At 44.6% G+C, this 24688-nt stretch overlaps 1 protein-coding gene across 1 annotated transcript in view; it reads left to right on the plus strand.

Annotated features, from left to right (window-relative positions):
• VEPH1 (ventricular zone expressed PH domain containing 1) overlaps positions 1 to 24688 on the plus strand; it is a 538007-nt gene that overhangs the window by 410298 nt on the left and 103021 nt on the right. Inside the window, exon 10 of the mRNA XM_088447638.1 lies at positions 4064 to 4198. Coding sequence (XP_088303764.1) covers positions 4064 to 4198 — 135 coding nt within the window. The remainder of the gene's footprint in view (positions 1 to 4063; positions 4199 to 24688) is intronic.

Consider the following 24688-nt stretch of genomic DNA (forward strand, 5'->3'; position numbering starts at 1 on the left):
GAGAATGATTTCCGTGTTGTGCAAGGTTCTCCAGCCCTTCGAACTTGCCAAAAGTAAAGTCAGTTCAGACACTGCCAGCTTGATTCAGGTCATTCCCCTCATCAGGCTTTTGCAGAAGCAGCTGGAAATAGTGAAGGAGGAGCTAAGACGGTGCGATTATTGTTCGGCATGTGGGACTTGTGGATGAAGCTCTTCATTCGCTTTGCCAGGATTCAAGGGTGGTCAATCTGTTGAAATCAGACCACTACATTTTGGCCACCGTGCTTGATCCTAGGTTTAAAGCCTATGTGGTGTCTCTCTTTCCGGCCAACACAAGCCTGCTGAGGTGCAAAGACCTGCTGGTGAAAACACTGTCAGCTGAAGAGGAACATGACACGTCAACAGCTCCTTCTTCATTTTCTCCCGCAACTTGGGCTTAGGTATCATTTTCTCCCAGAAAACAAATGCAGGGTAGGCAGGATCAAGTTTGGACATCTGGTCCGGACTGAAGGACCTGGCAACAATTTCTGACATGTCTACTGTCACTGCATATCATACTGTCACCATTAACAGAATGGTGGAGGATTACATCGGTGAAAGCATCCAAGTAGGCATGTCAGACAGTCCGTACCTGTACTGGCAGGAAAAAGACGCAATTTCGATGCCCCTGTACTAACTGGCTCTATTTTACCTAAGTTGCCCCTCCCTCCAGTGTGTACTCTTAAAGAGTGTTTAGTGCAGCCGGGACCTTGTCTGCGAAAGGCGTAGGAGGTTGCTTCCACAAAATGTGGAGAAGATGATGTTCATCAAAATGAATTATCAACTCTTCCAGGGAGACCAGCCTCCAGAACGTACAGAGGGACCTGTGGTGGTGAATTCCAGTGGGGACAAATTAATACTCTGTGAGGATGAGGATGTACACAACACTGAAGAGGGTGAGGAATCGGTGGATGAGGAGGATGAGGATGACATCTTGCCTCCGAAGAGCCAGTTTGTGCAGAGACAAATTAATTGCCAGCTTGTTTTGTGGGGGCCCAAATGAACCAATCATTTCAGCCACAGTTATGTGGCAGACCCTGGTGCTGAAGTGATGGGTTTGTTAAAGTGCGCATGTCCTGTTTATACAATATAAGGGTGGGTCAGATGGCCCAAGGACAATTCCATCTTGCACCTCTTTTTTTTCTTTGCATTATGTACTGTTTGGGGCCTAGTTTTTCAAACTGCAATCCTGTCTGCCACTGCAGTGTCACTCCTAGATGGGCCATGTGTTTGTGCCACCCACTTGTGTCGCTTATCCAGCTACCTCAGTGCAACCTTTTGTCCTAAAAACAATATTGTGAGGTGTTCAGAATAGACTCGAAATGAGTGGAAATTAATGTTATTGAGGTTAATAATAGCATAGGAGCAGAAAACCCCACAAATTCTGTGATTTTAGCTGTTTTTAAACTTTTTTTAAAAAAAACTACAGATCCAAAACACAAAACCCAGAACCCAAAACACGGAAGGGTGGTTTTGGCAAAACCAATCCAGATCCAAAAGCAAAACACAAAACATGAAAAGTGGCTGGTGCACACCCCTAATATATATGTATAATAAATATTGGGACATTGACAGAATTTTTATATTTTGGCCTCTATTCACCACCACAATGGCTTTGAAATGAAACAAACAAGATGTGCTTTAATTGCAGACTTTCAGATTTAATTTGAGGGTAATTACATCCAAATCAGATGAACGGTGTAGGAATTACAACGGTTTCTATAAGTGCCTTCCCACTTTTTAAGGGGCCAAAAGTAATGGGACTATCAACTCAAAAGCTATTTCATGGACAGATGTGGACTATTCCCTTGTTATTTCATTATCCATTAAGCAGGTAAAAGGTCTGGAGTTGATTCTAGGTGTGACATGTGCATTTGGAATCAGTTGCTGTCAACTCTCAATATGAGATCCAAATAGCTGTCACTATCAGTGAAGCAAGCCATCATTAGGCTGAAAAATCAAAACAAACCCATCAGAGAGATAGCAAAAACATTAGGTGTGGCCAAATCAACTGTTTGGAACATTCTTAAAAAGAAAGAACGCATCGGAGTGCTCAGCAACACGAAAAGACCCGGAAGACCACGGAAAACAACTGTGCTGGATGACAGAAGAATTATTTCCCTGGTGAAGAAAAACCCCTTCACAACAGTTGGCCAAATCAAGAACACTCTCCAGGAGGTAGGTGTATATGTGTCAAAGTCAACAATCAAGAGAAGACTTCACAAGAGTGAATATAGAGGGTTCACCACAAGATGTAAACCATTGGTGAGCCTCAAAAATAGGAAGACCAGATTAGAGTTTGCCAAACAACATCTAAAAAAGCCATTACAGTTCTGGAACAACATCCTATGGACAGATGAGACAAAGATCAACTTGTACCAGAGTGATGGGAAGAGAAGAGTATGCAGAAGGAAAGGAACTGCTCATGATCCAAAACATACCACCTCATCAGTGAAGCATGGTGGTGGTAGTGTCATGGCGTAGGCATGTATGGCTGCCAATGGAACTGGTTCCCTTGTATTTATTGATGATGTGACTGCTGACAAAAGCAGCAGAAAGAATTTTGAAGTGTTTCGGGCAATATTATATGCTCATATTCAGTCAAATGCTTCAGAACTCATTGGACGGCGCTTCACAGTGCAGATGGACAGTGACCCAAAGCATACTGCAAAAGAAACCAAAGAGTTTTTTAAGGCTAAAAAGTGGAATGTTATGCAATGGCCAAGTCAATCCCCTAACCTGAATCCTATTGAGCATGCATTTCACTTGATGAAGACAAAACTGAAGGGAAAATGCCCTAAGAAGAAACAGGAACTGAATGCCCCATGAAGACATTTGCAGTAGATGCCTGACAGAGCATCACCAGGGATGAAACCCAGCGTTTGGTGATGTCTATGCGTTCCAGACTTCAGGCTGTAATTGCCTGCAAAGGATTTCCAACAAAGTAAAGCAAATTAAAACAGTTTGAGTTAGCAGGTTGCTTGAATGTGAAAGTCTGTCTTCTAAATGTTTAAATAAGGTGTTCTTTTTTTGAACAGTTTGACATTAGACCATGAGGGATCCTGTGGATATACTGTACCTTCCGCTACAGTATCACCCAACAGAAGGCCAATTAAGAAAGATACCAAATATTTATTTTTGATAAAAACATAGGTTCAACATTTAAAAGTTCTGCTTCATATAAACAAAGTAAGAAACATAACATATATCCAATAAATCAGTGAGCCAAGGCCAGTGTAGAGGAGATGTTTTTTCGAGACCCACCCTCACCTTTAAACAGGTGTGAGCTCAATAGGGAGGGAATCTTTACACAACTGGTCAATGGAACCATAACTGGTAAACCCTACACGTGTCATTTTCAGATTCATCAGGGGTAGGTATCAATAAATGTAGCCCGTCCCTGGGCATCGGAAAGCGGTGTAAAAAGTACTTCTATCGAATTAAGAACATTTCTGATTGCAAACCATTGGATTCTAATGCCCATCCCTAGGCAGCAAACAGGGGAGCATCCTGAGAGAGACTGAGGTATGTGCAAGTCCAGAGAAGGTGATCCTAAGTGGAAAGGCACTGGATTGGTGGTCTAGACAGAGAGCTGGCAGTCTTTAGGGATTGCAGTGCAGTAGGAGCTGTGAACAGAACCTTCTGGGAAGTTGCAGTTTGGAGCTGAGGGGAGGAGGTTTGAACGCACCTCTGAGGAGGCATATTTTGCAAGTAAGCCATATTGGTGGAGGAATCAATCTCTGCTATGCAAGTGGTGTATGAACTATATCTGGCCACAAGGGCTGAAGAGTCAGGGATAGATGGGTGGGTAGGTACTGTAAACGTGTACTATGTGTTTGTTTAATCAGCATTTGAGCTTATACTTTACTGTACTCCCTCTGCTTGGGAAAATAAAGTTGTGGAAGTTGTTGATTTAAGATGGTGGATGATGGAATTACACCAGTGTTCCTGGGTACAAAAGTCAGGTTTTTGGATATGTGTCTAACTGATATGTCATGTTTAATAACACATCATTCATTGGTTTTCTTTTTATGTCTTCCATCAGAGCTTGTTTTGTGAGCCGTTGTCCACACAGACTACTTCAATGCAAGTCCTTAAAACACTCTGGGAGAAAACACAGCTGAAGGGAAAACATAGTTTTGAAACTTCCATAATACAGTCCATGTTTCCTCACAAAAAGGTGATTTTGTTATTGTACCAATTAATTATTCTGGTAAAATGTGGTTATGTTGTAGGTGTGTAAATCTTGTTTTGAAAAAATTTAATATAATTTACTGAATTAAGGAATATTTAGTATTATCAGTTATTTATAAACATACTTGCCTACTTTTTTTTTCTCTTCCCGGGAGAAGCCGCGATTGGCTCGAATTGAAATAGGGGGCGGGGCCAAATGACGCAATTCATGAAGATTTTTACACACCACAGGCAGTAGCTGTGTTTATGAATGGACAACCTGGAGCAGATCTCTCATCATTGGGTCCTTGCTACGTAACTCGAGCTATCCAGTTTTCGTCATTGTGGAGATAAATAGCCCCTATGATCAGGGGCGGATTGGGATGGAAAACCAGCCCTGGATGGAAGCAGCGCTAATGGGGGCAGGGTCTTTTGAGGGGTGGGGTATGTAGAGAGGGGTGAGATACTTCCTCATAGGACCTGATTCTTAGTTGGACACAGTCACTGAATTCCTTATGTATTTTGCCGCAGCTGTATCTGCAACCTTTTTGCTAATGCTGCCACAAATCCTTTCCCTGGTGTCAATCAATGCGTAAGAATGTGCACTATAGAAATCTCAGACCAGAGACAGACTATGGCTGTGATAAATAATAGGGACAGATCTGGTTACTGCTAGGCCTATCCCCAGGCTGACCCTTATTAATCCCCTGCCTAGTGAGTGCTTGCTCTTGGAGCTGGGCTGGACTGGGACACCTAGGACTCATTACATCTGCAGGCCTCCTATTATATTATCACAGGCAGCAGAGGAGAAGTGCCTGGTCACCTTCCTATGTGTACTCTGCATCTTTGGGCAAGCCTTCCCTTTCCTTGACCGGGCTGGAAGCTGTGCGTCCTCCCTTGTGTATTCCTCCGTTACTAAGCACCACTGCCGCCCCCCACCCCTCTTTCTGGGCTCCCAGCGAGGAGACCCGGCTTGTCAGGAGAGCCAGACCAGGGACCTGCAGAGCACGTCGGAAACACTGTATGTGCGGGTTACAATACTGCAGAGCTGCTCCCAGCTAACAGCACTCAGAAGTGTCTGTTAGCCGGAGCCTGTAACAACTTCTGGTGTGAAACGCCAATCCCAGAAGTGCAGCAAATGGCCAGGCAGAAATATAAATCAGCCTGGACCGGTAAGCAGAGTGGGTCGGCCTGGCAGGCAGGGTAAGCTGGCCCGGCAGGCAGGGTAAGCCAGCCCAGCAGAGGGGGGAATGGGACCGGCCCAGCGGGAACTTACCCACTGTCCCGGTGGCTAAAATCTGTCCTTGCCTATTACAGATGTTATAGAACATTTCCATTTGCTAGATTTCATGGTTTTAAGTGAATAAGGGGCCTATTCATCATCGAAGGCCGTATGGCCTCCGATGATTCAGTATTGATCTAACTGCGAGGGATACTTAAGTATCCAACTCACAGCCGGGGATAGATTACACCGGAGCAATTCATCATTGCTCCAGTGTGAAGACAGCTGCTACGAAAAGTAGCTGTCCCCTCGGTTAGTATCACAGCTGCAGATGCAGCTGCGTTACTTACCTCCTCCTTGTCGGCTCGCACAGCCCGCGGGGAGTCCGTGAGAGCGGCGGAGAGACAAACCTCTACTCCAACTAGTTTTAAGGTCACCACCCAAACACATAGCCACAGAATTTTCCGTGTTTACTGTGAACACATAGACTAAGCCATATTCCGCAAGTATCCAACTCACAGCGGGGGATAGATTACACCGGAGCAATTCATCATTGCTCCGGTGTGAGGACAGCTGCTACGAAAAGTAGCTGTCCCCTCGGTTAGTATCACAGCTGCAGATGCAGCTGTGTTACTTGCCTCTTCCCCGTTGGCTCGCACAGCCCGCGGGGAGTCCGTGAGAAGGCGGCGGAGAGACAAACCTCTACTCCAACTAGTTTTAAGGTTACCACCCAAAGACATAGCCACAGAATTTTCCGTGTTTACTGTGAACACATAGACTAAGCCATATTCCGCAATTTTATCCATCCTACGATGATGGTTAGAGAGCAAAAGCGACCTACTTCATCTCAGTATCACCAATTCAGATGCCCTGAAAGGAGGACCATGTGGTCGAAATACGTATTTAGTGGGTTCAATGCCAAGTTAAATAGCAAAAGAAGAAAGGGGGCAGCCTTGATGCATACCCTTGACAAATAATTTCAGGGCTAAAAGACATTGACAGAGATAGAGGTTACAGGAGCCATGTACATGTATTTGATACACTGTGAAAAAACTCTCGCCCAAATGCTCTAATCTCAAAAATACAGTATGTTGTAAGTGCAACCATGAAACTTTATCAAATGCTTTCTCAGCATCTAAGCTAAGAAGAAAACTAAATATATGTTTCCAGTGTAGTGATGCATTAACTATGGCAGCAATCCCCGCCCAAACATCCTTAACTGAATGGCTCCCATGAGTGAACCCCAATTGGTGACATGTGAGGAGGTCAGCTAATATGCTTTTTAGTTCATTTGTAATAATTTCTGGTAATATTTTGTTTTTAAATATTTTTTATTGCAGCAAAATAGTTACAGCACACAGTTCAGTACAACATACAGGTAGAAATGAGTGTACAAAAGCATATAGGCAAAGCTGTTGACATAGTAATAAGGAAAACAGTAATATAAAAAATCATGAAGCCAAGCTAACTGAAAATGCCAGGCATTGTCGACAAAATTCTAAAGGAATAAAAAGAAAAATAAATGGGTAACTTAAAAATCTAACGCAATCGGAGGATCTTCTAGATGGATTCTTATCTCGTACCATTCAGTATTTCTAAATCAAACATGAATCCGGGATTTGAGACAGGGTGAGAATGTATCAATATAACTTTCCCACATTCCAAGAAAACTTTTACTCAACACAGGATTCCTTTTGCAAGGACTATTTAATCCAATCCATGCGGAAGGCATAGAATAGTTTAGTTTTAAAATAAGGACAGAGTTGTGGTTTCACACTTAATCCACATATGTAAAAAACGTTTTCTAGCACATACAATCAAAATAAATAGTTTTACAGGCCTTAGTGGGTTGGTAAGCTGTGGAGTTAATACCCAAAACACCCACTTAGGGGAGAGATAGACTAAGGGCCTGATTCACTACTGATTGCAACTGTGATCGCTGCTGCGATTACGCACGCAATCTGCCTGTGATGATATGTTAATCCATTGCGATCACTATGCCGTCACCCACCTTACCTTACACACATCCATAATACTTAGCAAGACTGCAAAACCATCAGTAACATCGAATACAATCGGAGCCTCACGCACACTTGCACAAGGTCAGTCCTTACTCAGAAATTGCTAACCTTCCGGTACGCAGAGGGAGCTAAGGAAGCACCACTCAAAGAACACCTGGGACAAACATCGGAATCAGATAAACCAATTAAGAAACGTCTTTGGGATGACAAAAAAGGCTTTATGGAAGAATTGTAAAACATGTCCCTGTAAATTGTAGAAGACAATACTGAAAAGGAATACTGTATAACGACCTCAAAACAGTATACATGAACACATGCTGGTAGACCTCCAGCCAAGTAGACAATCCTGTCCTAACTATCGAGTGATCTACAGGTGTGTGCAACAACTTATGAAGTAATTAAATAGTTCTCATGTTCGATGGAGGATGAGAAAGGGGGACATCCAGAGCATTGGACCAAGTAAAGGAGAATAGACGTCTAGCCACATGACTTGCATAGTGTTGTGTCTGATATAGAGCAAAGACGTGAATCGGGAACACCGTATTCATCAAGAAGCTGTTTAATTGTAAAAGGTATTTTGAAAGAAATATTGTACAGAGCCCGAGCAGCAGTGATTTCCTTCCCAATCCAGGCAGTTAATGAGTAGGAAGCCCGAACCGCCTGAAATTCAGGATAAGTTAGCAAAGGAAGAAAAAAGGGAATGATGACTGACAAAGGCCAGTCGATGACGGGAGTGTTACTACGGACATCAATAAGAGTTTTTTGTAAAATATCCTCGGCAAGTTTCTGATTGTGTACATGAAATAAAGAACCAATTTGCCAATAATTTAATGTCTTGGTTCAAGAGGGATATAGGTCGATAAGAGGAAACATATTTGTTGTTTTTTTTAGCCTGATTCAGAGGCGGACACTAATGCAGCTGCGACTGCATCTTTTTATGTAGCGTGACTGTGTCTTTATGCTGACGCCACAGCCAATGGGAAACGTACAAAGAGGCTCACCGGTTGAGACTATAATCCACCACTTTGCATAAAAAGTTACACCACTTTACGCACATTTGTCGCACCATCGTACATTACAGCAGTCCTATGGTTGCTCAGAATGTCCATCGGGCCGCCGGTGCCAGTGCAACACGCCCGCATCTGAATAGCCACCCCTGTTACTTCCCAGAAATGCCCACCGCAATTGCCTCCCTGTAACAAAATTCGTTCTGTATCCCCTTGGCGGTAATCATTGGGAGGCATGTGCAGTGCAACTCGGACACAGACGCAGAACAAAACATATTGGACAACTGCGCAAATATCTGCACTGTGTACACCTCTGAATTAGGACCTTTATTGGGTTTTGAGAGCAATATGGTATAGGCCTCATTAAACCTGGGTAAGGGAAGCTGGTGTTTGTTTAATTTACCATACAGAGTGGAAACAAATGTTAAAAGGTGGCCCTTATAGTCAGGGCCGTAACTAGGGTAGTGCCACAAGTGCCATGACATAAGGCACCACAGGGCAGGGGGCGCTGTATGGGCCTGTAAATTTTCCTGGTTATTATCATTCTCACTTGTAGCTTCCTCTTCTTTTATTCCCAGCATCTCTTGGCCTCCCCTATCTCTTCCCTGGCCCTTCCCCATGAGGCCATGGTCCTCTTTCAGGTGCACTATCTTATGTCCCTATTTAAAAAATGGGGGGGGCAATGCTCTCTCTAAAGTCTAGTTACGGCTCTGCTTATATTATTCCCCCCTAAATCCTTTAGTTCCTTGCTAATTCTAAAGCATCCTCTCTGAAGATCAACCATCCCTGCATCACAGGACCTGTTAGGGGATACACCACAAACTGATGTGACTTAAAACTAGAGATGTGCAGGCTCCGATTAGTTTGTATTTTCCAGCCAAATTTGGAATTACATTACAAATCAACAGGGCCGGCTCTACCATTAGGCAGCTTTAGACAGATGCCTAGGGCGCTGGATCTGGGGGGCGCCAATATTAAGGATTTCTCTGAGTGAGACATACTTGTTATACTAAATGCAGGTGATGGTTTTAGACGCCTCCTTACTTTCACCTGATGGGATAGAAAATGGGTATTGGTAGCGGTGGTGGGGTGGGGGGCGGTTCAGTAGGCTGCAGATCTGCCTAGGGAGCTGAAAGACCTTGCACCGGCCCTGTAAATCAGGCATATAATCCACCTTTTCTGCTCTTACCATAATCATTCATAACACAGATTTTCCACCAGAGCTCCACCTACCATTGAATAGATGGAGGAAAACTGACGCCTTGGACTGCTGGGGGCAGGTTGTCTGCCCCTTTAGGGAGCACCAGGGCAAATCTTTCCTTTCACACCATGGCCACTGGTCCTACCTACAAATTAAACATTTTATGCTTAGTGCAGGGAGACTGAAATTCTCTTATAGAGCCTTCACACCATTTGGGATTTTTTTGCACATCAGAGTTCATCCTAAGCATACTATTTACAACTTTTACATGTTACAATTGAAAAGTATCTTTAATTCACAACCTCATTATGTAGATGTATGGAACAGAGGTGCTTATTTAGACCCGCTCGCTATATGGGTTCGCTCACACCCAGCGTATGCAACTCCAGCACACACCCAGCAAGGCAGGCGATTGCACGGCAAGGCATAAGCACGTCCACTATGTCTTGGTGTGCGATCACTTTGTGTATGCAGACGCCCACCAGCCATTCTTAAGACACACACTAACGCATGTCATCTCCTGGAAGTACATGAAAACTAAGGGTGTGCACCGGCCACTTTTCGTGTTTTGTGTTTTGGTTTTGGATCTGGATCTTTCTTCGTGTTTTGGATCTGGATTGGTTTTGCCAAAACCACCCTTCCGTGTTTTGGGTTCTGGGTTTTGTGTTTTGGATCTGTATTTTTTTTTAAAAAAGCATAAAAACAGCTAAAATCACAGAATTTGTGGGTTTTTCTGCTCCTATGCTATTATTAACCTCAATAACCTTAATTTCCACTCATTTCCAGTCTATTCTGAACACCTCACACCTCACAATAGTGTTTTTATATCCAAAAGGTTGCACCGAGGTAGCTGGATGACTATGCTAAGAGATACGAATGGGCGGCACAAACATGTGGTCCATCTAGGAGTGACACTGCAGTGGCAGACAGGATGGCAGTTTGAAAAACTAGGCCCCAAACAGTACATAATTCAAAGAAAAAAAAGAGGTGCAAGATCACCCACCCTTATGTTGTATAAACAGGACATGCACACTTTAACAAACCAAACATTTCAGCGCCAGGGTCTGCCACACGACTGTGGCTGAAATGATTGGTTCGTTTGGGCCCTCACAAAACAAGCTCGCAATTAATGTGTCCCTGCACAAACTGGCTCTACGGAGGCAAGATGTCGTCCTCATCCTCCTCATCCACCGATTCCTCACCCTCTTCAGTGTTGTGTACACCCTCATCCTCACAGAGTATTAATTCGTCCCCGCTGGAATCCACAACCACAGGTCCCTCTCTACATTCTGGAGGCTGGTCTCCCTGGAAGAGTTGATAATTCATTTTATGAACATCATCTTCTCCACATTTTGTGGAAGCAACCTCCTACGCCTTTCGCTGATAAGGTTCCCGGCTGCACTAAACACTCTTTTGGAGTACACACTGGAGGGGGGGGCAACTCAGGTAAAATAGAGCCAGTTTGTACAGGGACCTCCAAATTGCTTCTTTTTCCTGCCAGTACAGGTATGGACTGTCTGACATGCCTACTTGGATGCTGTCACCGATGTAATCCTTTAACAGACAGACGCACGCTTGTCGCTGCTGCTTTAAGGATGCAGGTGTGGCTACAGCCCACACATTTCACAAAGACAGAAAAAAAAGAAGAATTTTTTTATTGTTTGTGGAGCGCACTTTGAGGGTTACACCACCCTTTAACAGACAGACGCACGCTTGTTGCTGCTGCTTTGAGGATGCAGGTGGAATCTAGACAGGATTTGGAACCGGGGACACACTACCTCCATCAATTGTCTAAATCCCACTGCACTAACGGCGGATACCGGACGCACGTCTAACACCAACATAGCAGTCAAGGCCTCAGTTATACGTTTTGCTTCAGGATGACTGCTGTCGTTCTTCATCCTCATCGCTAGGGACTGTTGGAGGGTCAATTGTTTAGTAAAAGTAGTGGTGTTCCTACTTCCTCTCTGGGATGATGAACAACTCCCAGCAGCAGCAACAGCACTAGGAGGAAGTGGTTCTTGATCTTTCCCTATTTTATTTTTATCAGAGAAAGTTTGGTCCTCCATTTATGTTATATTGATATATACGTGCGGCTAAGGCGCACACAAACACAGAAAATATTTTTTTATTTTTGCTGGAGAGTAGTGCACTTTGTGGGTTACACCACCCTTTAAGAAATGAGCCAGCCGGCTCTTTACTTATGGGACACAGGCGCACGCTTGGCGCTGCTCCTTTGTTGATGCACGTGCAGCCACAGTGCACACAATTCACAAACATAGAAAATATTTTTTTATTTGGTTTAGAGTGTACTTTGGGGGTTACAGCACCCTTTAACGGTCAAGCCAGCTGGCCCTTTACTTATGACACAGGCGCACGCTTGGCACTACTTTGTTGATGCACGTGCGGCTACTGCGCACACAATTCACAAACACAGAAAATATTTTTTAATTTGGTTTGGAGTGTACTTTGGGGGTTACAGCACCCTTTAACAGTCAAGCCAGCCGGCCCTTTACTTATGACACAGGCGCACGCTTAGCACTACTTTGTTGATGCACGTGCGGCTACTGCGCACACAATTCACAAACACAGAAAATATTTTTTTATTTGGTTTGGAGTGTACTTTGGGGGTTACAGCACCCTTTAACGGTCAAGCCAGCCGGCCCTTTACTTGTGACACAGGCGCACGCTTGGCACTACTTTGTTGATGCACGTGCGGCTACTGCGCACACAATTCACAAACACAGAAAATATTTTTTTATTTGGTTTGGAGTGTACTTTGGGGGTTACAACACCCTTTAACGGTCAAGCCAGCCGGCCCTTTACTTATGACACAGGCGCACGCTTGGCACTACTTTGTTGATGCACGTGCGGCTACTGCGCACACAATTCACAAACACAGAAAATATTTTTTTATTTGGTTTGGAGTGTACTTTGGGGGACACAGCACCCTTTAACGGTCAAGCCAGCCGGCCCTTTACTTATGACACAGGCGCACGCTTGGCACTACTTTGTTGATGCACGTGCGGCTACTGCGCACACAATTCACAAACACAGAAAATATTTTTTTATTTGGTTTGGAGTGTACTTTGGGGCTTATAGCACCCTTTAACGGTCAAGCCAGCTGGCCCTTTACTTATGACACAGGCGCATGCTTGGCACTACTTTGTTGATGCATGTGCGGCTACTGCGCACACAATTCACAAACACAGAAAATATTTTTTTATTTGGTTTGGAGTGTACTTTGGGGGTTACAGCACCCTTTAACGGTCAAGCCAGCCGACCCTTTACTTATGACACAGGCGCACGCTTGGCACTACTTTGTTGATGCACGTGCGGCTACTGCGCACACAATTCACAAACACAGAAAATATTTTTTTATTTGGTTTGGAGTGTACTTTGGGGGTTACAGCACCCTTTAACGGTCAAGCCAGCCGGCCCTTTACTTATGACACAGGTGCACGCTTGGCACTACTTTGTTGATGCACGTGCGGCTACTGCGCACACAGGCCCTCATTCAGAGCCGTACACTCTGAGCAGAGCGCACGCTCTGAATAAGGGCCGGCCTCCATGAAAATGGAGCGTCCTCCTGGATGCTCGTATAGCTGTGGGTCACCACCCACAGCCTATACGAGCGTGCATTTTTATGGCCGCGATGGTCGTGACCATCGCGACCATCGAAACTGCGAGCCGGAGCCTGCGGTTGAGGTTTTCAACCGCAAGCTCCGGAGTAATTTTGGCTCTATCAGAGCCAAAATCACTCCCACTGACATCACTAGTGATGTATGTGGGCCAGCTTCTGACGGGAGGCGTTCCCGTGGGAATGCCCCCGTCAGGGTGGCACGCCTACCAAAGGGGGCGTGCTGTCAATCAACATCGACAGCATGCCCCCTTTGATCAGACACAACGAGCGAAGGACTTTCCTTCGCTCGTCGCGTCTGGCGCATGCGCACGACGGAGCTCCCTCCGTCGTGCGCATGCTCAGTCCAGAACTTCGACCCACTTGCGAGCGGACAGCCGCTCGTGAGTGGGTCTGAATCAGGCCCACAATTCACAAGCACAGAAAAAAAATATTTTTTTTTAGCACTTGGGGGGAGCACCCCTGACGGACAGAGCACCCCCTGGACAACACTACAGCACCCCTTTAGGACTGGGACACTGCACAGGACTTTGGAGTGGACACAGCCCTTATGGACAACTGACTGCACAACAAAGTCCAGCCAGCCCCTATGGACTTTGAAGTAGTGGACACAGCCCCTATGGACAACAGCAGCACAGCGCAGCACAACACTACTCTGCACTACACTACACAGCCCAGCCAGCCCTAACTCCCACCCTCCCTCTTCACTGTCCACAGCCGAGTGAGAAAATGGCGCCGACGCGGGTACCTTATATAGGATCCAAAACCCGCGAGATCCGGAAGCCGGGATGATGATGTTTTGCCTCGATTTCAGATCCGGGTCAGGCGGGAAAAGTCGAGCCTGACTCGGATCGGAATCGGATCGGGGGGGCTCGGGGGGGTTCGGATTTCAGAAATCCGAACCCGCTCACCCCTAATGAAAACATTGGTACATCGAGCACCATCGGATGTTCTCGCAGCGTTTGAGGTTGACTATACCTTGCCGCTAGCACTGCGATCACTGCAGTGTGAAATACAACCAGGTGACGTGTACTATGACGCTGCCTGTTATTTATGCACGCCTCTAAAATGTTGTTGAAACAGTCAGGCACACCTGTGTTCGTACCTCCACTCCCCCATTTCTAGTGGCCTGCCCCTGTCACCACCCACTTACGGCTTCTCCTATTACTCATTCAACTGGGCTGTCTATGCTGGACGAGCAAGCTCTTCATGATCTTTCACAGTGGTTTGCACACGCGCATTGAGATTGCAACAATTGGCCAGCTACGAGCGATCGCATCCTAGCAAGTGGGTCTGAATCAGCTCCAGAGACTGATGTAGCCCACTAGATGACTATGCATAGATCAAGGGCCCTCATTCAGACCCACTCGCAAGCGGGCGCACGTACGTTAGGCGTACGTACAAAAATATTTAAATTCAATGGCTCGCTCGTATTTTCGTTCGCATCTAAAATTCCTCCCAAAACTCTGACGACCCCTCCTCTAACTAACGAGCGTACAAAATAGCGAGCGTACATCCCCGAAATGGCTTGAAAGGAACGCACGCACAAGTATAAACAGGAAGTGGCCTTGTCAGATGTCGATTACCTGCTCCTTTATTCTGCCTACCTCCATCAATCGTATCATGCCAATCAATGTATCAATTAGCTTAATTGTTTGTTTTTTTCAACACAATGCAAGAAACTTTACTCTTGTCCGTGTTTGTGTTTACCCGCAGAATACGTACGGATGAAACATTCGCTTTTATTGTTCAAAAAACATGTGAACCACAATTAAACAATTGTACTATTGCTGTGGATCCCCGCATATTTCCCTGGGTTCATTTCTTTATTTAAATTTGCTTACGCATGTCACTGCATCAAGCCTATCCTAACTCTCCAGAGATTTCTGGCCCTGTCGAACACATGACTCATACACTAACCAATAAAATTGCTCCTGTTAATTTCCAAAATACATTAGCCAATCAGAAAATTTTTACACACTTTATCAAAAATGATTTTTAAGAAAAACACCATTGCCATCATGAGAGCCTCCGCATTCACCAGGCGCGAGCTGCTGGTGCTTACGGAGGTCATGGATCGCCGGATCACCAGCCAGCCTCAACCCATGACCAACCGGCAGAAGCGCTCCACGTATGCGGAGGCACGGTCCCGCCTGCGGTCCTTCGGCTCACGCCGCAACATCGGGCAGCTGGAGCGCAGGTGGTCCGACCTGCAACGGCGAACGCCCCGCTTGCTGGCATGCTTTCGCATGCAGATCCTGGCAAGTAAGTGTTATGTATTGTGGTTTTAATGTTTGTGTTTGTGGGGCAAACTGCGTGTGCATGTTTTCCTGTCTGTTCTATTTATTATTTGTACTCATATCTGCGTGTGCATGTTTTCCTGTCTGTTCTATTTATTATTTGTACTCATATCTGCGTGTGCATGTTTTCCTGTCTGTTCTATTTATTATTTGTACTCATATCTGCGTGTGCATGTTTTCCTGTCTGTTCTATTTATTATTTGTACTCATATCTGCGTGTGCATGTTTTCCTGTCTGTTCTATTTATTATTTGTACTCATATCTGCGTGTGCATGTTTTCCTGTCTGTTCTATTTATTATTTGTACTCATATCTGCGTGTGCATGTTTTCCTGTCTGTTCTATTTATTATTTGTACTCATATCTGCGTGTGCATGTTTTCCTGTCTGTTCTATTTATTATTTGTACTCATATCTGCATGTGCATGTTTCCCCTCTATTTCTGATTTATTAATTCTACTGCTATTTGGCTTATTTGTTTTTTGTTTTTTGTTTTTTTTAGTTTGGTTGCCCGGATTTGTCCATAAACTAAACGCAATTTCTTTGACATATTTTAGGGGGACAGCCAAGACTCCGCCGTCACCGTCCGTCCAGACGGCGTTCCCGGCCACTATCCCCAACCCCCAGCCAACACTCCACCCCAAATCTTTCCCCTATTCCCCACTCCTCCCCATCCTTCCCAGACCCTCTCCCGGAAATGTCGGGCCTCCTTCCCCTCCGTCCCACTTCCCCCTCTCCTCCACCCACCCCTCTTCCAATTACCCCCTCCCCAGAGTCCATCATAACTCCGCCCCATTCTTTGGGTAATGACGGATCCTCCGAGGAGGATCATGGAGGTTTGCCCGGAGCTCCCGTTTTGTCTCCCGGTATGTTTTTTTTTTTTTTTTTTTAAAGCACAAACTGTTTGTATGTAATCATGTGTTGTGCCTTTCTTCGTGTTTTTGTGGCTTGACTTTTGGTGATTGTGAAGGTTTGCCTTTACCTCTTCCTGGTGATTTAAACATACACATATCATACCTGTGGGAATTTGTACCTAGGCCTTGTATTTTTGCCAGCCCCCCCTTTTTTTTTTTGGTTTTGGGTTTAGGAGTGATTTGGTTGTGTTTTGTTTTTTTTATGTGGATTCCCTATTGTTGTATTAACCCACACACTTTTCTCACCCACAGAGGAACAGAGGCGTCGGCAAGAGGTGGCGGATGTTGTGGGGCAGATGCGCCAACATGTCATCGGCATTCTGGTGGCCCTCGACCGGCTGTCTGGCCTCCTTCGGCATTAGTTTTTTTATTTTTGTTCTATTTTCCAATTAAATTTATTAAGACAAATATACGTTGTGGCTCATTTTTAAAAACCCAAACCAAGATAGTTTAGCCTGACATAAGTAGACTGTTCCTGCAAGGATTTCCCTTTTTTTAAAGTTAGATTGTGTTTTGTCTTTGTATGTCAAACAGACACAAGAAACACATAACAGTAACAATGTCATTTCCCTTTTTGGGTGTAGTGTCAATTACATATTTCTACATTTTCCAGGTTCCTACTTGGTGCGCAAGCTGCTTAGGCCAATCTTACAAATCCCAAGGTTGGGCCAGGCTTCCTTTTGGTGTGGATTGTGAAGCTGAAAACATATTTCAGTTTAGCTCAACTGGCGTCAGTACTGGTTTACCCCTTAGTCAAATGTAACTTGTGTTAACCTGGTTACACTTGCTGTTAACGTCCCAAAAAAGGAAGACCATTTCACTCTCCAAACATTTATTCACAACATAACAGAGAAAACAAAGTGGTCACTCCCCAAAAAAAAACACAGTGATAAATTCAAATACAACACATACCAAGAAATAATTAAATAAAAACACAAAATCAAGAACTGGTTGACGAAGGACCATGCCAACATGATTCCACAAACATGGCGTTGCAATATGGGTTCCAGAATATATGCCCAAAAGGATCAGATCCAGGTTTGGTAAGGGTAGCAGGAAGTAGTGAGCGTTGGAGTGCCAAAGATTATGTGAACAAACAGAAGATGGTGAGAAAAATAAAAATAAATTAGATGTTCGCAAACAAACACAAACACATTAGGTATAAACACTGGAGTTTTGTTCAAACTTACCTAAAAAATCTGGCCACCACATCATCGCGTATGGCCCCCCCACATACTGACCTTCGACCAACCTCGGGGGGGCCATCCTCAGGTAAGGCATCCTCTGGCTGCATTGGGACACCACTCCTTATGGCAATGTTGTGAAATATCCCACACAGGACCACAATTTTAGACACCATATCCGGCACATACATGAGCTCGCCACCAGAGCGGTGGAGGCATCTGAATCGGCCTTTTAAAAGGCCGATACAGCGCTCCACCACTTGCCTGGTGGCTGTAAGTGCGGAATTATACGCACTTTGTGGCCCTGGTGTGGGAGCCAAATAAGGAGTGAGCAGCCAGGACATGCAAGGGTATCCACTGTCTCCTGTGAACAAAAATAGACCACATCAGGAACACTGTGTATCAAGCTTAACATTGTTATGTACTAAAGGTCTCCACTTACCCAGAAGCCACGCATCACCAGCTTGTAGGTTGGTTAATTTCTGCCATATCCCTGATTGCCGGATGACGAAGGAGTCATGAGCACTTCCGGGTAATTTAGCATTCAGGGACAGGATCTGGAGGGAGGCATCACATACCACCATTACATTCAGGGAGTGATAGTGTTTACGGTTTCTAAATATTGCCTCCAGCCGTGCTGGAGGCTGAAGTGGTATGTGAGTACCATCCACAACCCCTATGATGTGTGGGAAGCCAGCTATTTGGTAAAAATTGGCCTTGGCCACACTAAGGGCACCCATATCCAAAGGCATTTTAATAAAATGATGGAGGTGCTTGAAAAGTGCCTCCATCACTGCCCTCAGGATCCGGGAAAAGGAGGATTGGGAGATGCCCGCCACTATTCCCACCGTTGTTTGAAACGATCCTGAGGCACAGAAATGTAACACCGCCATAAATTGCGTCAGTGGTGGTATTGCTGTTGGACTGTCAATTTGCCGCTCAAGATCACTTTCTATTAATGAGAGAGTGTCTATGATGATTTTGGGAGGTAGACGGTAGCGTCTTAAAACCTCATCATCGGGCATTCCAAAAAGGGTGACACGTGTTCGAAATATCTGGGGCCTTGCATGCCTACGATGCCTACGCCTGGGACGAGTTTGAGGTTGGTCGTCTTCCGGGAGCAGGGCCAGAACAATTCGCCCCAGATCTAACTGAAATTCAAAGTTTACAATGTAAGGCTTTTGAGCCACCCCAAAAGTAAGAAAAAACAACTTAGCTTTCTGATACCATCCATAGCTGCTTACATGCCGGGGTATTGTCATGATACGTATAAACTGTAAAAAAGCCAAAAATGAGACTTCAAAAATTTAGAGGGTGAATTTTTTTTTTTCAAATTGTTGCAAGCCAACACAGAAAATAGCCGAAACACACATTTGGCCATCGATGAAAACGACATTGCACACCGTACGTCAAATAGGGTTCAAATGGACCCCAAAAATGGAAAAGGGAAAAGCAAAACTGGATTACATGATGAATAAGCCGCCAAAAATGCGTTAATTAGTTCGCAAATGCAAGTCACTACACCAACAGTCAAAAATGCGTTAATTAATTCGCAAATGCAAGTCACTACACCAACAGTCAAAAATGCGTTAATTAATTCGCAAATGCAAGTCACTACACCAACAGTCAAAAATGCGTTAATTAATTCGCAAATGCAAGTCACTACACCAACAGTCAAAAATGCGTTAATTAATTCGCAAATGCAAGTCACTACACCAACAGTCAAAAATGCGGTAATTAATTCGCAAATGCAAGTCACTACACCAACAGTCAAAAATGCGGTAATTAATTCGCAAATGCAAGTCACTACACCAACAGTCAAAAATGCGGTAATTAATTCGCAAATGCAAGTCACTACACCAACAGTCAAAAATGCGTTAATTAATTCGCAAATGCAAGTCACTACACCAACAGTCAAAAATGCGGTAATTAATTCGCAAATGCAAGTCACTACACCAACAGTCAAAAATGCGGTAATTAATTCGCAAATGCAAGTCACTACACCAACAGTCAAAAATGCGGTAATTAATTCGCAAATGCAAGTCACTACACCAACAGTCAAAAATGCGGTAATTAATTTGCAAATGCAAGTCACTACACCAACAGTCAAAAATGCGGTAATTAATTCGCAAATGCAAGACAAAAAATGGACTTACCCAACTCGAATATATAAGATTTCCAAAAAAAACGTCTTTGGGTCCGAAAGCCAAAAAAAACTAAAAAAGATGAAATGAGTGTTAAAAAGATTAACTAACCACAAAACAGAAGAAGACACCAATTGCCCACAAATTTGACTGCACAAAACTTACCAAATCAGGAAAGGATGTGGAAAAAAGGAAAAAAATGCGAACGGAAAAACAAAAGAACTGTAGCAAAAACAAACAAAAAACCAACTCTGCCAAATCCTCCAACCGCAAACAACCAAATCCAAACAACTTAACCGCCAACAATCCAACAACCCCACCTCGACTCCACACACACCAAGCCATAAATAGTGTTTATTTTCCCGCACAAATTAAGGATGAATCATAGGGACGCACAATCAATGATGCAGCCGCAAACAAAGGACGCATGTATAAATACGTCACGAAATCACATTGAATTTCTGGTTGATTTCATTCTGGAAGCAGAAACATGGCTTCAGACCAGGGAAACAATGGCCAAAAATCCGGCGGTAAGGCCTTCATGCATTTTGTCTCCATGATTATTTTAAAACAAATATATTGGTCAAGTTGTGAAGTGGCTAAATCTGCATATTTACCCAAATAGGTGAGGAGGATGACATGGAAGAGACTGCTGGCCCCAGTCAACCCGCCAAAGCTGCCAAAAAAAAAAGGCAGCCACATTTCACAAGCAAGGAGATGGAGGTTTTGATCCAGAAGTGCGTTGACATCCTGCCCCAGGCAGCCAGGAATATGAGCCAAAGCCAGAAGTGGAGAATGTGGGAGGAGGTCGCCGTTGCTGTCAATAGGGTGGGTGATTATGTCCGTCTAGCCCGGGATGTCAAACGGCGGTAAGTAAACACTTTCCCATCCTATAAACAAACCCCATTGTAAAAAAAAGGATAATGGTTCCAATTTCATTCCACAGATGGGCAGACTTCAAATATCGTCTCAAACAAAAACTTGCCGACAGGGCTAGGCATGCAAGGGGGACAGGTGGGGGTCCCACCCCTGTGTCATTGGAGTTGACAGACTTAGAAGAGATGGCACAGGGGTGTGTGCAGGCTGTGGAGGTGTTTGGCGTGTCCAACATGGATACGGACATGCCAGACTTTGCGGCTCCTCATGTTGGCCAAGGTAAGTCTTGTGATGTCACCAACTCTGAAATGCTATTGTGCCAATATGTAGATTCTAATGTGAGTCTTTTCTCAAATTTCCTAACAGAGACAGAGGCGGATGAGTCTGCTCCAGAGGGGAGCCTTGGCCGCAGAATTTCTGCTGGCTCTGCAGGGGAGGAACCAGTACATCCGGCTGAGGACCCTGCAGAAGCCAGTCCAGGGCATGCCCCCTCACAGAACTCAATTTTAAATCGGATTTCCATACGGAGATTCTGCAGAGGATGGACGCCAGTCTGATACGGGTGGCTGAGGCCCTGGAGCAAAATGCTGCGGCCAACGTGACCATTGCTCAGGCCCTGGCGGAAAATACCAGGGCCAACATCCGCATCGCCGATGCCCTGGAGCAGCTCGTTCGCCAGCACATGGTGGAGCCGACCTCCCTTCCTGCCGGAACATCCGGATCCTCCACCTCTGGCACAACATCAGCCAATCCTCCAAATGTGCCTAGCCCTGTGCCTAGTCCAGAGGCCACAACATCTGCCTCTGGACAGGCCAGCCCGATGGCATCCCGGACCCGGTCTGGCGCCCACCCTCACCCAGCCAAACGGGCGAGAAAACGGTGACAGCAATGGCGACTTTTCCCACACTCCTTCTGTGCTTGGCTCATATTCCTTTCTGGTCAAAACTTCCCTCTCCTTTCTTGTGAAATGTTTTTACATTTGGTATTTACGTTTATGTTACCAGTTATGGCTTTTTTTTTTTTTTGATCAAATATCTTTGCCACAAAAAAAGGCAACAAAATATTAGGCCAATTTGTTTGTGTTTAAACAATAAATTAAAAACAAAAAACTGACATTGTATTGTGACATTATTGTACAAATGGGTTACATTTAATCCTGGCCCTAAAGGCAAAAACTGACCCTCTTAAAACAAAAAAAAGGCCTCTTTAAGGAACGTTTCAAAAATCACATAGCGATGCAAATTCCACAGTAAACCAAAAAAAAGGGGAGCTAATTAAAAGATGATGACATTATTGTTACAATAGGCCATAACCAACAAATTGTGGCCAAAATAAAACCCCAAAAATGTACGCTAATTGATTGTGTAATCATGACATTAGCAGCTCTGATTTCCACCTGCGTACGCTTTTGTGCTATCCCAATAAACTGCTTTCCAAACACATACCAAGCCGGATTTCAATCCAACACTAATTACTTTACTGACCAGCCGCGATTAATCGCAGCACCATCGTGGAGTCCCGGGACGGAGGAGAAGGCCATCGCCAATGTGGTCGAGTAATCCTGACCCTAAGCTGTGCGAGCATTTTGAAGGGAAAGCGGATGTTTCAGTGACGTATGAGACGGTCCGAACACATTTGACGTTCGCATCTGCTAATGTATGTACGCCCCAAAAACGCTTCGCCACGCCTGCGTTTTTTCATCTCCACCCCCGTCAACACCCAAAAACGCCCTGTTCTGTCAATCACATTTGACATGTCACTTCCTGTACGCTATTTTAGGAACGAGAGAAAAAAAAAACGCAATCTGCCGTACGCACATGCGCAGTGTAACACCGACGCATGCGCGGTTAGTCAACATCGGAACGCAACGAGCGTACTGTTGTTAACGTGCGGCTCTGAATGAGGGCCAAGGTCTTTCAAATAATTCATGCTTGCCCTCCCAGTGTCTCTGTAATAGGGATTCAATTTAAACTGCTCTCCAGAACACCTGTCATATTTCACAAATACCATCCAAACATTTCAACATCTTGTTGGAGGAGTAATGCAGCCATTGGTTGTGTCTTGCATATATGGTAGGAGTGTACCAAGATTGCATCATTTTGAAAAACTGTAATAGCTTTATTAAAGAGATTTTGCGGATGGAGCCGCCAACTGACCCTGGTTTCTGATTATTGGCATTCTCCAGCATTCAAATTTCCACTTCCATAAAATCACTACTCAAACACTTCGGTAATGCAACCAGAGCATTGATTTTAACTAGATGGTGATCTCCCAATTAAATATTGGTTTGCTCACATTGATTTATTAATGTCAGTGAATGACCTGATCATGTCATCGGCAGATAGGTTTACAGAGTTTTTGGCTACCTGGTTTATGTGGATCCAGTTCAAGAAACCCCCTTTTATCCTGCCCATCTTGTGACTTAGGTCTATCCAGATAATGACTCAGACTCCTATACCTATCCGTATACTGTAACTTCTATCTTCTCTTTAGTACAGTTTATTCCTTTCTCTTTCTCCTGAATTTTCCTCCCTATACCAATTTTGTTTGAATGCCATGATTCTCTGTGTTTTATAGTGACTTGTTTCTTTTGTAATCAATTTATGACATTATTGTGGCAGATTTACTAAACGTCAAGTTTACAAAGCCGCTGGATACCAGCGGTTTCGACCAATGTTTTTCAAGCAACAGTATTAATTAAGGCTAAACCATGCTCATTGAGCATTAATTACTTTTGCCCTTTGAACGCCTTTGCAAACCCGACGGATAGTAAATCTACCCCACTATCTGCAATGTAGCAAGTCTCTGTATCAGCCAGTGAGATTTTGGAATGTAATATATTGTGTCTTCCCTATTGTTCCGCACTATACGCACTGTAGGACTGATTCAGCTCTGGACTCTGGGCCTCATTCAGCAAGGATCGCTATTGCTGAAGCGTATGCAGATGGCCGATTGTTGCGTACTGTGCATGCGTATGCATCGCAGTGCACATGCTCAAAGGCACCACTGCGATCACAGAGACCACATAGAGCCATCGTAGAATGATTGACAGGCAGTGAGTGTTTGGGGGTGATGACGGGGGAGTGGTCGGAGAAACGCAGTTGTGCATGCATAACTTAGCCTCTGCGATTGCATACGCAGCTTGAGTACTCACTGCGTGCAACGAGGTTAACAATTAGAGGCAAGGTCAGGGCTACTGTAATTCTGCGTGAAGGATCGATGGTACTCAATATTTCCGATGTTTGAGGAGGTTTGCAAGGTATTACGGATGTGAGAGAGGGAAAGTGGGTGTCTGAATGTTGTCCGTGCGAGCGCTTTTGTTTGCAATTATTAGCATACTTTCGCAACAGGCCTGCGTGCGTGATTGCAGCTGTGATCGCATCAGCGATCCTTGCTGAGGCCCTTGTCTCGATTCAATCGCTATTGACCGATGTTTTTAGGACGGCGCATAAGCCATGATGCTGCTGTGGCTCAGGTCACAATACACTGTTAGCCGCTGCCTGCATTTCAGGGTTGCAATGCCGAGCGTTGCAAAAAATGGAGCATGTCAGCCCTGTTTTCTGGGTGTGCTGAAGCTAGTGGCTGCATCCTCGGATGCGGTTTCACTGGCCCAGACAGCGTAGTTGTGTCGGCCATTGGTCGCGATGTTCATCTGATGCTGCGACTTCGGACTAAGGCAGTGAATTAGAGAAGTTGGAAATGAACATATTTTTACACAAGACGCCTCCAGAGGCATTAGCAAATTTTCCTGTGAATCAGGCCTATATGTCGAATTCCCCAAATAAACAATATATATATATATATAAAAGAAAAAAATAGGTCTGACTTAGATTAAATACTGAACTATTTTATTGTCTAGGCAATAGAAATCAAAGTACTAGAAGTGTGAAGCAATGCTAAGAAGATACATTATTTGTTATTTAAGAACAAAAACATTTCCAGAATAATTAGTAGCAGAAAAGGAAGAACAAAAAAAGCATACTGCTGGCTG

The sequence above is a fragment of the Taudactylus pleione genome, unplaced genomic scaffold (genome assembly GCF_031769625.1).
Source record: "Taudactylus pleione unplaced genomic scaffold, aTauple2 ptg000436l, whole genome shotgun sequence".
Classification (NCBI taxonomy): domain Eukaryota; kingdom Metazoa; phylum Chordata; class Amphibia; order Anura; family Myobatrachidae; genus Taudactylus; species Taudactylus pleione.